The following is a 15576-nucleotide window of genomic DNA, read 5'->3' on the forward strand; positions in this document are numbered from 1 at the left end:
GTTCCCAGCAGGAGGAGAGGGGTGGGGTTAATGTGTGTTCCCAGCAGGAGGAGAGGGGTGGGGTTAATGTGTGTTCCCAGCAGGAGGAGAGGGGTGGGGTTAATGTGTGTGTGTTCCCAGCAGGAGGAGAGGGGTGGGGTTAATGTGTGTGTGTTCCCAGGTTGGAGGAGGAGAGGGGTGTGGTTAATGTGTGTTCCCAGCAGGAGGAGGAGAGGGGTGGGGTTAATGTGTGTTCCCAGCAGGAGGAGAGGGGTGTGGTTAACGTGTGTTCCCAGCAGGAGGAGAGGGGTGGGGTTAATGTGTGTTCCCAGCAGGAGGAGAGGGGTGGGGTTAACGTGTGTTCCCAGCAGGAGGAGAGGGGTGGGGTTAATGTGTGTTCCCAGGCTGTAGGAGGAGAGGGGTGGGGTTAATGTGTGTTCCCAGGCTGGAGGAGTAGAGGGGTGTGGTTAATGTGTGTTCCCAGCAGGGGTGGGGTTAATGTGTGTTCCCAGGCTGGAGGAGGAGAGGGGTGTGGTTAATGTGTGTGTGTTCCCAGGCTGGAGGAGGAGAGGGGTGTGGTTAATGTGTGTGTGTTCCCAGGCTGGAGGAGGAGAGGGGTGTGGTTAATGTGTGTGTGTTCCCAGGCTGGAGGAGGAGAGGGGTGTGGTTAATGTGTGTTCCCAGCAGGAGGAGAGGGGTGTGGTTAATGTGTGTGTGTTCCCAGGCTACGGGAGGAGAGGGGTGGGGTTAATGTGTGTGTGTTCCCAGGCTGGAGGAGGAGAGGGGTGTGGTTAATGTGTGTTCCCAGCAGGAGGAGAGGGGTGGGGTTAATGTGTGTTCCCAGCAGGAGGAGAGGGGTGGGGTTAATGTGTGTTCCCAGCAGGAGGAGAGGGGTGGGGTTAATGTGTGTGTGTTCCCAGGCTACGGGAGGAGAGGGGTGTGGTTAATGTGTGTGTTCCCAGCAGGAGGAGGAGAGGGGTGTGGTTAATGTGTGTTCCCAGCAGGAGGAGGAGAGGGGTGTGGTTAACGTGTGTTCCCAGCAGGAGGAGAGGGGTGTGGTTAATGTGTGTGTGTTCCCAGGCTGGAGGAGGAGAGGGGTGGGGTTAATGTGTGTGTGTTCCCAGGCTGGAGGAGGAGAGGGGTGGGGTTAATGTGTGTGTGTTCCCAGGCTACGGGAGGAGAGGGGTGGGGTTAATGTGTGTTCCCAGGCTGGAGGAGGAGAGGGGTGTGGTTAATGTGTGTGTGTTCCCAGGCTGGAGGAGGAGAGGGGTGTGGTTAATGTGTGTTCCCAGGCTGTAGGAGGAGAGGGGTGTGGTTAATGTGTGTTCCCAGCAGGAGGAGAGGGGTGGGGTTAATGTGTGTTCCCAGGCTGGAGGAGGAGAGGGGTGTGGTTAATGTGTGTGTGTTCCCAGCAGGAGGAGGAGAGGGGTGGGGTTAATGTGTGTGTGTTCCCAGGCTACGGGAGGAGAGGGGTGTGGTTAATGTGTGTTCCCAGCAGGAGGAGGAGAGGGGTGTGGTTAACGTGTGTTCCCAGCAGGAGGAGAGGGGTGTGGTTAATGTGTGTTCCCAGCAGGAGGAGGAGAGGGGTGTGGTTAATGTGTGTTCCCAGCAGGAGGAGAGGGGTGTGGTTAACGTGTGTTCCCAGCAGGAGGAGAGGGGTGTGGTTAATGTGTGTTCCCAGCAGGAGGAGGAGAGGGGTGGGGTTAATGTGTGTGTTCCCAGCAGGAGGAGGAGAGGGGTGTGGTTAATGTGTGTTCCCAGCAGGAGGAGGAGAGGGGTGTGGTTAACGTGTGTTCCCAGCAGGAGGAGAGGGGTGTGGTTAATGTGTGTGTGTTCCCAGGCTGGAGGAGGAGAGGGGTGGGGTTAATGTGTGTGTGTTCCCAGGCTGGAGGAGGAGAGGGGTGGGGTTAATGTGTGTGTGTTCCCAGGCTACGGGAGGAGAGGGGTGTGGTTAATGTGTGTGTTCCCAGCAGGAGGAGGAGAGGGGTGTGGTTAATGTGTGTTCCCAGCAGGAGGAGGAGAGGGGTGTGGTTAACGTGTGTGTGTTCCCAGGCTACGGGAGCGTGAGGAGAGGTGCAGGAGGAGGGAGGTTCCTCTCTGTGATGATCTCCAGATGGGGAGACTACAGGAGAGACTCACTGAGAGGAACCAGCTCATCAAACGCCTGGTGGTAAGAACACACACCTACCCCACACTCACACACCTACCCCCCACACACACCTACCCCCCACCTACCTACCCCACACTCACACACCTACCCCCCACACACACCTACCCCCCACCTACCTACCCCACACTCACACACCTACCCCCCACACACACCTACGCCCCACCTACCTACCCCACACTCACACACCTACCCCCCACACACACCTACCCCCACCTACCTACCGCACACACACCCTACCCCACACTCACACACCTACCCCCACACACACTTACCCCCACCTACCTACCACACACACACCTACCCCACACTCACACACCTACCCCCCACACACACCTACCCCCACCTACCTACCCCACACTCACACACCTACCGCACACACCTACCCCACACTCACACACCTACCGCACACACACCTACCCCACACTCACACACACACACACCTACCGCACACGCACCTACCCCACACTCACCTACCTGCCCCACACACCTACCCCCCACTCACACACCTACCGCACACACACCTACCCCACACACACACACCTACCGCACACACACCTACCCCACACTCACACACCTACCGCACACACACCTACCCCACACTCACACACACACAAACACCTACCCCACACTCACACACACACACACCTACCCCACACTCACTCACACACCTACCGCACACACACCTACCCCACACTCACACACAAACACCTACCCCCCACCTAACTACCTACCCCACACCTGCCTACCCCACACACCAACACACACACACACTTACCACACACACCTACCCCACCTACCTCACACTCACCCACACATCTACCTCACATACACACCTACCTCACACTCACTCACTCACACACACACACCTACCCCACACTCACACACCTACCCCACACTCACACACCTACCCCCCACACCTACCTACCCCACACCTGCCTACCGCACACACCAACACACACACACTTACTACACCTAACTCACACACATACACACACCTACCTCACACTCACTCACACATCTACCTCACATACACACCTACCTCACTCTCACTCACACACCTACCTACCGCACACACACCTACCCCACACTCACTCACACACACACACCTACCCCACACTCACACACCTACCCCCCACACCTACCTACCCCACACATGCCTACCCCACACACCAACACACACACACACTTACCACACCTAACTCACACTCATACACACACCTACCTCACACTCACTCACACATCTACCTCACATACACACCTACCTCACACTCACTCACACACCTACCTTTACACTCACTCACACATCTACCTCACATACACACCTACCTCACACTCACTCACACACCTACCTTTACACTCACTCACACATATACCTCACACACACACCCACCTCACACTCACTCACACACCTACCTCACACTCACTCACACACCTACCTCACACTCACTCACTCATCTACCTCACACTCACTCACACACCAGTACACACACACTTAGCGCACACACTTACCCCACCTACCTCACATTCACTCACACACCTACCCCACACACAACTACCCTGCCTACACCACACACATCTACCGCACACAAACCTACCCCACACACACACCTACCCTACACACACCTACCCCACACACATCTACCACACACACGCCTACCCCAAACACATCTACCCCACACACACCTACTCCCCACTCTTACCCCACACACCTACTCCACACACCTACCCCACTCCTACCCCACACACCTACTGCACACATCTACCCCAAACCTGCCCCACTCCTACCCCCACAAACACCTACCCAACACACACCTACGCCACACACACATGTACCACTTACACCTACCACACACCTACCCCACACACATCTACCACACACACACACCTACCACACACACTATCCCACACACACCTACACCACACACTCCTACCCCACATTCCTACCCCACACATCCTACCCCACAAACCTACCCCACATTCCTACCCACACACCTACCCCACACACCTAACACACCTACCCCACACATCTACCCCACACACTCTTACCCCACACTCCTACCCCACACACCTACCCCATTCCTACCCCCACACCGAACACACACCTACCCCCCACACCTACCCCATACACACCTACCCCCTCTTACCCCTCAAACACCTACCCCACAAAAACCTGCCCCACTCCTACCCCACACACCTACCCACACGTACCCCAAACACCTACCCCACTTCTACCCCATACACACCTACCCCACACATCTATACCCCACTCCTACCCCCACACACCTACCCCTCTCCTACCCGCACACCTACCCCCACACTCCTACCCCACACTCTTACCCCACACACCTACCCCACAGCTAACCCCACACACCTACCCCACTTCTACACCCCATACCTACCCCATACACACCTATCCCCCACACACAGCTACCTCCCACTCCTACCCCACAAACAGCTACCCCCCACTCCTACGCCCCACTCCTACCCCACACACCTACCCCACTCCTACCCCACACACCTACCCCACTCCTACCCCACTCCTACCCACTCCTACCCCCCACGCCTACCCCACACACCTACCACACACACATCTACCCCCCACTCCTACCCCCCACTCCTACCCCACCCACCTACCCCACACACCTACCCCACTCCTACCCACTCCTACCCCCACGCCTACCCCACACACCTACCACACACATCTACCCCCACTCCTACCCCCCACTCCTACCCCACCCACCTACCCCACACACCTACCCCACTCTCCTACCCCCCACTCCAACCCCACTCCTACCCCACACACCTACCCCACTCCTACCCCCCATACCTACCCCACTCCTACCCCACTCCTACCCCCCACTCCTACCCCACACACATCTACCACACACCTACCACACACCTACCCCACACACATCTACCACACACCTACCCAACACACCTACCCTACCTACACCTACCCCACACACATCTACCACACACAAACCTACCCCACACACACACCTATCCTACACACACCTACCCCACACACATCTACCACACACACGCCTACCCCAAACACATCTACCCCAAACACATCTACCACACACACAACTACCACACACACCTACTCCCCACTCCTACCCCACACTCCTACTCCACACACCTACCCCACACACCTACTGCACACATCTACCCCAAACCTGCCCCACCTCTACCCCCACAAACACCAACCCCACAAAAACCTACCCAACACACACCTACCCCACACACATGTACCACTTACACCTACCACACACCTACCCCACACACATCTACACCACACACTCCTACCCCACACATCCTACCCCACATTCCTACCCACACACACCTACTTCATACTCCTACCCAACACATCTACCCCACACACTCTTACCCCACACTCCTAACCCACACACCTGCCCCATTCCTACCCCCACACCGAACACACACCTACCCCCCACACCTACCCCATACACACCTACCCCCTCCTACCCCTCAAACACCTACCCCACAAAAACCTGCCCCACTCCTACCCCACACACCTACCCACACACACCTAACACACGTACCCCACACACCTACCCCACTTCTACCCCATACACACATACCCCACACATATATACCCCACTCCTACCCCCCACACACCTACCCCTCTCCTACCCGCACACCTACCCCCACACTCCTACCCCACTCCTACCCCACACTCTTACCCCACACCTAACCCCACACACCTACCCCATTTCTACACCCCATACCTACCCCATACACACCTATGCCCCACACACAGCTACCTCCCACTCCTACCCCACACACAGCTACCCCCCACTCCTACCCCACTCCAACCCCACTCCTACCCCACACACCTACCCCACTCCTACCACACTCCTAACACACACCTACCCCACTTTTACCTCCCATACCTACCCCATACGCACCTACCCCACACCTACCCCCCACACACAGCTACCCCCCACTCCTACCCCACAAACAGCTACCGCCCACTCCTACGCCCCACTCCTACCCCACACACCTACCCCACACTCCGACCCCCCACTCCTACCCCACACACCTAACCCACTCCTACCCCACACACCTACCCCACTCCTACCCCACTCCTACCCCACACACCTACCCACTCCTACCTCCCACTCCAACCCCACTCCTACCCCACACACCTACCACACTCCTACCCCACCCACCTACCCCACTCCTACCCAACTCCTACCCCACACACATACCCCCTCCTATCCCCGACCTACCCTACACACACCTACCCCCCTACCTACCCCACACACACCTACCCCACTCCTACCCCACACACACCTAACACACCTACCCCACACACCTACCCCACACACTCTTACCCCACACTTCTACCCCACACACCTACCCCATTCCTACCCCTCAAACACCTACCCCACAAAAACCTACCCCACACACGCCTAACACACCTACCCCACACACACCTAACCCACACATCTATACCCCACTCCTACCCCACACACACCTACCCCTCTCCTACCCGCACACCTACCCCCACACACCTACCCCACTCCTACCCCATACTCTTACCCCACACACCTACCCCAAACACCTACCCCACTCCTAACCCCACTCCTAACCCCACACACCTACCCCCCATACCTATCCCATACACACAGCGACCCCCACTCCTACCCCACACACAGCTACCCCCCACTCCTACCCCACTCCAACCCCACTCCTACCCCACTTCTACCCCCCATACCTACCCCATACACACCTATCCCTACCTACCCCCACAAACAGCTACCCCCTACTCCTACCCCACAAACAGCTACCCCCAGTCCTACCCCCCACTCCTACCCCACGCCTACCCCCCACTCCTACCCCACTCCTACCCCACACACCTACCCCACACACCTATCCCATTCCTACCCCACACACCTACCCCACTCCTACCCCACACACCTACCCCACTCCTACCCCCCACACCTACCCCACACACCTACCCCACTCCTACCCCCCACACCTACCCCACTCCTACCCCACACACCTACCCCACTCCTACCCCCCACTCCTACCCCACTGCTACCCCCCACACCTACCCCACACTCCTACCCCACTCCTACCCCACTCCTACCCCCCACTCCTACCCCACTCCTACCCCACTCCTACCCCCCACTCCTACCCCCCACTCCTACCCCCACTCCTACCCCACTCCTACCCCCCACTGCTACCCCACTCCTACCCCCCACACCTACCCCACTCCTACCCCACACTCCTACCCCACTCCTACCCCACTCCTACCCCCCACTCCTACCCCCCACTGCTACCCCACTCCTACCCCCCACACCTACCCCACTCCTACCCCACTCCTACCCCACACTCCTACCCCACTCCTACCCCACTCCTACCCCCCACTCCTACCCCCCACTCCTACCACACACACCTGATGTCTCATTGTTTCTCCAGGAGGAACGACATCAGCTGCAGTTTCATCCTCCGGTTGCCGGGGACAACGGAACCCTCAGGCTCCATGACAACAGGCCACACCCCGGGATCGTTACACCATCTATGAGGGTGACACACACACTCCTCTGTTGTCTTTGTGTTTTACTGTGTTGTATTGGTGGGATTAACTAGTGTATTGGTGGGATTATCTAGTGTTGTATTGGTGGGATTAACTAGTGTTATATTGGTGGGATTATCTAGTGTTGTATTGGTGGGATTAATTAGTGTTTTACTGTGTTGTATTGGTGGGATTAACTAGTGTTATATTGGTGGGATTATCTAGCGTTGTATTGGTGGGATTATCTAGTGTTGTATTGGTGGGATTAACTAGTTATACACTATGTTGTATTGGTGGGATTAACTAGTGTTGTATTGGTAGGATTAACTAGTGTTGTATTGGTGGGATTAACTAGTGTTTCACTGTGTTGTATTGGTGGGATTAACTAGTTATACACTATGTTGTATTGGTGGGATTAACTAGTGTTGTATTGGTAGGATTAACTAGTGTTGTATTGGTGGGATTAACTAGTGTTTCACTGTGTTGTATTGGTGGGATTAACTAGTGTTTCACTGTGTTGTATTGGTGGGATTAATTAGTGTTTTACTGTGTTGTATTGGTGGGATTAACTAGTGTTGTATTGGTGGGATTAACTAGTGTTGTATTGGTGGGATTAACTAGTGTTGTATTGGTAGGATTAAATAGTGTTTAACTGTGCACTATTGGTGGGATTAACTAGGGTTGTATTGGTGGGATTAACTAGTGTTTCACTATGTTGTATTGGTGGGATTAACTAGTGTTTTACTGTGTTGTATTGGTGGGATTAACTAGTGTTGTATTGGTGGGATTAACTAGTGTTTCACCGTGTTGTATTGGTGGGATTAACTAGTGTTTCACTGTGTTGTATTGGTGGGATTAACTATTGTTGTATTGGTGGGATTAACTAGTGTTTCACCGTGTTGTATTGGTGGGATTAACTAGTGTTTCACTGTGTTGTATTGGTGGGATTATCTAGTGTTGTATTGGTGGGATTAACTAGTGTTTCACCGTGTTGTATTGGTGGGATTATCTAGTGTTTAACTCTGTTGTATTGGTGGGATTATCTAGTGTTTCACTGTGTTGTATTGGTGGGATTAACTAGTGTTTCACTGTGTTGTATTGGTGGGATTAACTAGTGTTGTATTGGTGGGATTAACTAGTGTTTCACCGTGTTGTATTGGTGGGATTATCTAGTGTTTAACTGTGTTGTATTGGTGGGATTAACTAGTGTTTCACTGTGTTGTATTGGTGGGATTAACTAGTGTTGTATTGGTGGGATTAACTAGTGTTTCACTGTGTTGTATTGGTGGGATTAACTAGGGTTGTATTGGTCGGATTAACTAGTGTTGTATTGGTGGGATTAACTAGTGTTTCACCGTGTTGTATTGGTGGGATTATCTAGTGTTTAACTGTGTTGTATTGGTGGGATTAACTAGTGTTTCACTGTGTTGTATTGGTCGGATTAACTAGTGTTTCACTGTGTTGTATTGATGGGATTAACTAGTGTTTCACTGTGTTGTATTGGTAGGATTAACTAGTGTTTAACTGTGTTGTATTGGTGGGATTAACTAGTGTTTCACTGTGTTGTATTGGTGGGATTAACTAGTGTTTCACTGTGTTGTATTGGTGGGATTAATTAGTGTTGTATTGGTGGGATTAACTAGTGTTTCACTGTGTTGTATTGGTGGGATTAACTAGTGTTGTATTGGTGGGATTAACTAGGGTTGTATTGGTAGGATTAACTAGTGTTGTATTGGTGGGATTAACTAGTGTTTCACTGTGTTGTATTGGTGGGATTAACTAGTGTTTCACTGTGTTGTATTGGTGGGATTAACTAGTGTTGTATTGGTGGGATTAACTAGTGTTGTATTGGTGGGATTAACTAGTGTTTCACTGTGTTGTATTGGTGGATTAACTAGTGTTTCACTGTGTTGTATTGATGGGATTAACTAGTGTTGAATTGGTGGGATTAACTAGTGTTTAACTGTGTTGTATTGGTGGATTAACTAGTGTTGTATTGGTGGGATTAACTAGTGTTTAACTGTGTTGTATTGGTGGATTAACTAGTGTTGTATTGGTGGGATTAACTAGTGTTTAACTGTGTTGTATTGGTGGATTAACTAGTGTTGTATTGTTGGGATTAACTAGTATTGTATTGGTTGGATTAACTAGTGTTTCACTGTGTTGTATTGGTGGATTAACTAGTGTTTCACTGTGTTGTATTGATGGGATTAACTAGTGTTGTATTGGTGGGATTAACTAGTGTTTAACTGTGTTGTATTGGTGGATTAACTAGTGTTGTATTGGTGGGATTAACTAGTGTTTAACTGTGTTGTATTGGTGGATTAACTAGTGTTGTATTGGTGGGATTAACTAGTGTTTAACTGTGTTGTATTGGTGGATTAACTAGTGTTGTATTGTTGGGATTAACTAGTATTGTATTGGTTGGATTAACTAATGTTTCACTGTGTTGTATTTGTGGGATTAACTAGTGTTGTATTGGTGGGATTAACTAGTGTTTCACTGTGTTGTATTGGTGGGATTAACTAGTGTTGTATTGATGGGATTAACTAGTGTTGTATTGGTAGGATTAACTAGTGTTGTATTGGTGGGATTAACTAGTGTTTCACTGTGTTGTATTGGTGGGATTAACTCGTGTTTCACTGTGTTGTATTGATGGGATTAACTAGTGTTTCACTGTGTTGTATTGGTGGGATTAACTAGTGTTGTATTGGTGGGATTAACTAGTGTTTCACTGTGTTGTATTGGTGGGATTAACTAGGGTTGTATTGGTGGGATTAACTAGTGTTGTATTTGTGGGATTACCTAGTGTTTCACTGTGTTGTATTGGTGGTATTAACTAGTGTTGTATTGGTGGGATTAACTAGTGTTGTATTGGTGGGATTAACTAGTGTTTCACTGTGTTGTATTGGTGGGATTAACTAGTGTTGTATTGGTGGGATTAACTAGTGTTTCACTGTGTTGTATTGGTGGTATTAACTAGTGTTGTATTTGTGGGATTACCTAGTGTTTCACTGTGTTGTATTGGTGGTATTAACTAGTGTTGTATTGGTGGGATTAACTAGTGTTGTATTGGTGGGATTAACTAGTGTTTCACTGTGTTGTATTGGTGGGATTAACTAGTGTTGTATTGATGGCATTAACTAGTGTTGTATTGGTAGGATTAACTAGTGTTGTATTGGTGGGATTAACTAGTGTTTTACTGTGTTGTATTGTTGGGATTAACTAGTGTTTCACTGTGTTGTATTGATGGGATTAACTAGTGTTTCACTGTGTTGTATTGGTGGGATTAACTAGTGTTGTATTGGTGGGATTAACTAGTGTTTCACTGTGTTGTATTGGTGGGATTAACTAGTGTTGTATTGGTGGGATTAACTAGTGTTTCACTGTGTTGTATTGGTGGGATTAACTAGGGTTGTATTGGTGGGATTAACTAGTGTTGTATTTGTGGGATTACCTAGTGTTTCACTGTGTTGTATTGGTGGTATTAACTAGTGTTGTATTGTTGGGATTAACTAGGGTTGTATTGGTTGGATTAACTGGTGTTTTACTGTGTTGTATTGGTGGGATTAACTAGTGTTTCACTGTGTTGTATTGGTGGGATTAACTAGTGTTGTATTGGTGGGATTAACTAGTGTTTCACTGTGTTGTATGAATGTTGTCGTCATGACGTTGTGTTTCAGAGGAAGCGTGTGGAGGAGTCTCCGCCCGCATCACCAGCGTTCCAAACCTCAGCGCCTACGAGAGGAGCGTCCTCCTCCCCCACGACACCCTCCCCTGCCTCCCCCAACATCCCTCCCTCCTCAACTCTGCCCTACGCCTCCTCCTCTCTCCCCCGTTCCTCCCCCTCCCTCCCCCGTACTCCCAGGTCTCCCAGTTTGGATCCCAGCGGTCGCGGCCCTCTCTCTCGTACCCCCACTCCTCTCCCCCTGCTCCCACCACCCCCTCCCCCTCTGTCCATCCTCCCTCCCCGAGCCTCGACACGGGATTCGACACGTCACCTCACCCTCGCAGGAGCTCCGCCCACACCTGAACAGCCAGTCAACCAGGTAACAGATACTGTATCTATGGAAACAGCACAGCCAATAGCGCTGTCTGTGTTCCTTCACAAAGCCCAATGTCCTTCTCTGTCTGTCTAAGAATATCATCCCATAGTTGTCTGTCTCCTTCTGTATTTCTGTCTGTCTCTCTCTCTGTCTGTCTGTTTGTCTCTCTGTCTGTCTAAGAATATCATCCCATAGTTGTCTGTCTCCTTCTGTATTTCTGTCTGTCTCTCTCTCTGTCTGTCTGTCTGTCTGTCTGTCTGTCTGTCTGTCTGTCTGTCTGTCTAAGAATATCATCCCATAGTTGTCTGTCTCCTTCTGTCTGTCTGTCTGACTCTCTGTCTGTTTGTCTCTCTGTCTGTCTGTTTCTCTCTGTCTGTCTAAGAATATCATCCCATAGTTGTCTGTCTCCTGTATTTCTGTCTGTCTCTCTCTCTCTCTGTCTGTCTGTCTGTCTGTCTGTCTGTCTGTCTGTCTGACTTTCTGTCTGTCTAAGAATATCATCCCATAGTTGTCTGTCTCCTTCTGTATTTCTGTCTGTCTCTCTCTCTCTGTCTGTGTCTGTCTGTCTGTCTGTCTGTCTGTCTGACTCTCTGTCTGTCTGTCTAAGAATATCATCCCATAGTTGTCTGTCTCCTTCTGTATTTCTGTCTGTCTCTCTCACTCTGTCTGTCTGTCTGTCTGTCTGTCTGACTCTGTCTGTTTGTCTGTCTGTCTAAGAATATCATCCCATAGTTGTCTGTCTCCTTCTGTATTTCTGTCTGTCTGTCTGTCTGACTCTCTGTCTGTCTGTCTGACTCTCTGTCTGTTTGTCTCTCTGTCTGTCTAAGAATATCATCCCATAGTTGTCTGTCTCCTTCTGTATTTCTGTCTGTCTCTCTCTGTCTGTCTGTCTCTCTGTCTGTCTAAGAATATCATCCCATAGTTGTCTGTCTCCTTCTGTATTTCTGTCTGTCTCTCTCTGTCTGTTTGTCTCTCTGTCTGTCTGTCTAAGAATATCATCCCATAGTTGTCTGTCTCCTTCTGTATTTCTGTCTGTCTCTCTCTCTCTGTCTGTCTGACTCTCTGTCTGTTTGTCTCTCTGTCTGTCTGTTTCTCTCTGTCTGTCTAAGAATATCATCCCATAGTTGTCTGTCTCTCTCTCTGTCTGTCTGTCTGTCTGACTCTGTCTGTTTGTCTCTCTGTCTGTCTGTTTCTCTCTGTCTGTCTGTTTCTTTCTGTCTGTCTCCTTCTGTATTTCTGTCTGTCTCTCTCTGTCTGTCTGTCTGTCTGACTCTGTCTGTCTGTCTGACTCTCTGTCTGTTTGTCTCTCTGTCTGTCTGTTTCTCTCTGTCTGTCTAAGAATATCATCCCATAGTTGTCTGTCTCCTTCTGTATTTCTGTCTGTCTCTCTCTCTGTCTGTCTGTCTGTCTGACTCTGTCTGTTTGTCTCTCTGTCTGTCTGTCTCTCTCTGTCTGTCTAAGAATATCATCCCATAGTTGTCTGTCTCCTTCTGTATTTCTGTCTGTCTCTCTCTCTCTGTCTGTCTGACTCTCTGTCTGTCTCTCTGACTCTCTGTCTGTTTGTCTCTCTGTCTGTCTGTTTCTTTCTGTCTGTCTCTTTATGTCTGTCTGTCTGTCTGTCGATTTCTGTCTGTCTGTCTGTTTGTCTGTCTGTTTGTTTCTCTGTCTGTCTCTTTCTGTCTGTCTGTCTGTCTGTCTGTCTGTCTGTCTGTCTGTCTGTCTGTCTGTCTGTCCCCCAGCAGTCTAAAATGTGCTTCCTGTGTTCCCAGGAGCCCATATTTGGAGCAGAGGGGGAGTGGCCAGGGGGCAGAGGGGCGGGACCCTCAGAGGCAGGATTGGTACACAAAGTACTTCTCCTTCTGAACACACACACACACACACACACACACCACACACACACACAGGTGACCTCTACACACCTGTACAACACACTCAGCTTTAAACAAAACACCTGACAGACCAAAACGATGCTTGTTCAATGCAAATGTCTTGTATTATAATCTATAATGTGGAATAAAGTATTTTATTTATATTTAATCTGCTGTCTGTGGTTTGTTGTTGTATCAGCTTCAGATACTGGAGGGGAGCTGATTCCCTGAACCAGGATGAATGAGTTAACCAGGTGACTGGGGGGCTGTTTCCCGAACCAGGTGACTGGGGGGCTGTTTCCCAAACCAGGTGACTGGGGGGCTGTTTCCCGAACCAGGATGAATGAGTTAACCAGGTGACTGGGGGGCTGTTTCCTGAACCAGGTGACTGGGGGGCTGTTTCCCGAACCAGGTGACTGGGGGCTGTTTCCCAAACCAGGTGACTGGGGGCTGTTTCCCTGAACCAGGATGAATGAGTTAACCAGGTGACTGGGGGCTGTTTCCTGAACCAGGTGACTGGGGGCTGTTTCCCCAGGATGAACCAGGTGACTGGGGGCTGTTTCCCTGAACCAGGTGAATGGGGGCTGTTTCCCTGAACCATGTGACTGGGGGCTGTTTCCCTAACCAGGTGACTGGGGGCTGTTTCCTGAACCAGGATGAATGAGTTAACCAGGTGACTGGGGGCTGTTTCCTGAACCAGGTGACTGGGGGCTGTTTCCCTGAACCAGGTGACTGGGGGCTGTTTCCCTGAACCAGGTGACTGGGGGCTGTTTCCCTGAACCAGGATGAATGAGTTAACCAGGTGACTGGGGGCTGTTTCCCTGAACCAGGTGACTGGGGGCTGTTTCCCTGAACCAGGATGAATGAGTTAACCAGGTGACTGGGGGGCTGTTTCCCTGAACCAGGTGACTGGGGGGGCTGTTTCCCTGAACCAGGTGACTGGGGGGCTGTTTCCCTGAACCAGGTGACTGGGGGCTGTTTCCCTGAACCATGTGACTGACTGGGGCTGTTTCCCTGAACCAGGTGACTGGGGGCTGTTTCCCTGAACCATGTGACTGGGGCTGTTTCCCTGAACCAGGTGACTGGGGGCTGTTTCCCTGAACCAGGTGACTGGGGGCTGTTTCCCTGAACCAGGATGACTGGGGGCTGTTTCCCTGAACCAGGTGACTGGGGGCTGTTTCCTGAACCAGGTGACTGGGGGCTGTTTCCCTGAACCAGGATGAATGAGTTAACCAGGTGACTGGGGGCTGTTTCCCTGAACCAGGATGAATGAGTTAACCAGGTGACTGGGGGCTGTTTCCCTGAACCAGGATGAATGAGTTAACCAGGTGACTGGGGGCTGTTTCCCTGAACCAGGTGACTGGGGGCTGTTTCCCTGAACCAGGTGACTGGGGGCTGTTTCCCTGAACCAGGATGAATGAGTTAACCAGGTGACTGGGGGCTGTTTCCCTGAACCAGGTGACTGGGGGCTGTTTCCCTGAACCAGGATGAATGAGTTAACCAGGTGACTGGGGGCTGTTTCCCTGAACCAGGTGACTGGGGGCTGTTTCCTGAACCAGGTGACTGGGGGCTGTTTCCCTGAACCAGGTGACTGGGGGCTGTTTCCCTGAACCAGGTGACTGGGGGCTGTTTCCCTGAACCAGGTGACTGGGGGCTGTTTCCCCAAACCAGGATGAATGAGTTAACCAGGTGACTGGGGGCTGTTTCCTGAACCAGGTGACTGGGGGCTGTTTCCCTGAACCAGGATGAATGAGTTAACCAGGTGACTGGGGGCTGTTTCCCTGAACCAGGATGAATGAGTTAACCAGGTGACTGGGGGCTGTTTCCCTGAACCAGGTGACTGGGGGCTGTTTCCCAAACCAGGTGACTGGGGGCTGTTTCCCTGAACCAGGATGAATGAGTTAACCAGGTGACTGGGGGCTGTTTCCCTGAACCAGGTGACTGGGGGCTGTTTCCCTGAACCAG

The 15576-nt window shown here is 51.2% G+C and overlaps 1 protein-coding gene across 1 annotated transcript in view; it reads left to right on the plus strand.

Moving 5' to 3' along the window:
- The window catches only part of LOC135536522 (protein FAM184B-like), a 50995-nt gene extending 37239 nt beyond the window's left edge, over window positions 1-13756 (plus strand). Inside the window, 5 exon segments of the mRNA XM_064962831.1 lie at window positions 2032-2149; window positions 7601-7708; window positions 11381-11637; window positions 11639-11746; window positions 13513-13756. Coding sequence (XP_064818903.1) covers window positions 2032-2149; window positions 7601-7708; window positions 11381-11637; window positions 11639-11746; window positions 13513-13606 — 685 coding nt within the window. The 3' untranslated portion in view covers window positions 13607-13756.
- Window positions 13757-15576: the final 1820 nt, after the last annotated feature.

The sequence above is a fragment of the Oncorhynchus masou genome, unplaced genomic scaffold, assembly GCF_036934945.1.
Source record: "Oncorhynchus masou masou isolate Uvic2021 unplaced genomic scaffold, UVic_Omas_1.1 unplaced_scaffold_628, whole genome shotgun sequence".
Taxonomy (NCBI): Eukaryota; Metazoa; Chordata; class Actinopteri; order Salmoniformes; family Salmonidae; genus Oncorhynchus; species Oncorhynchus masou.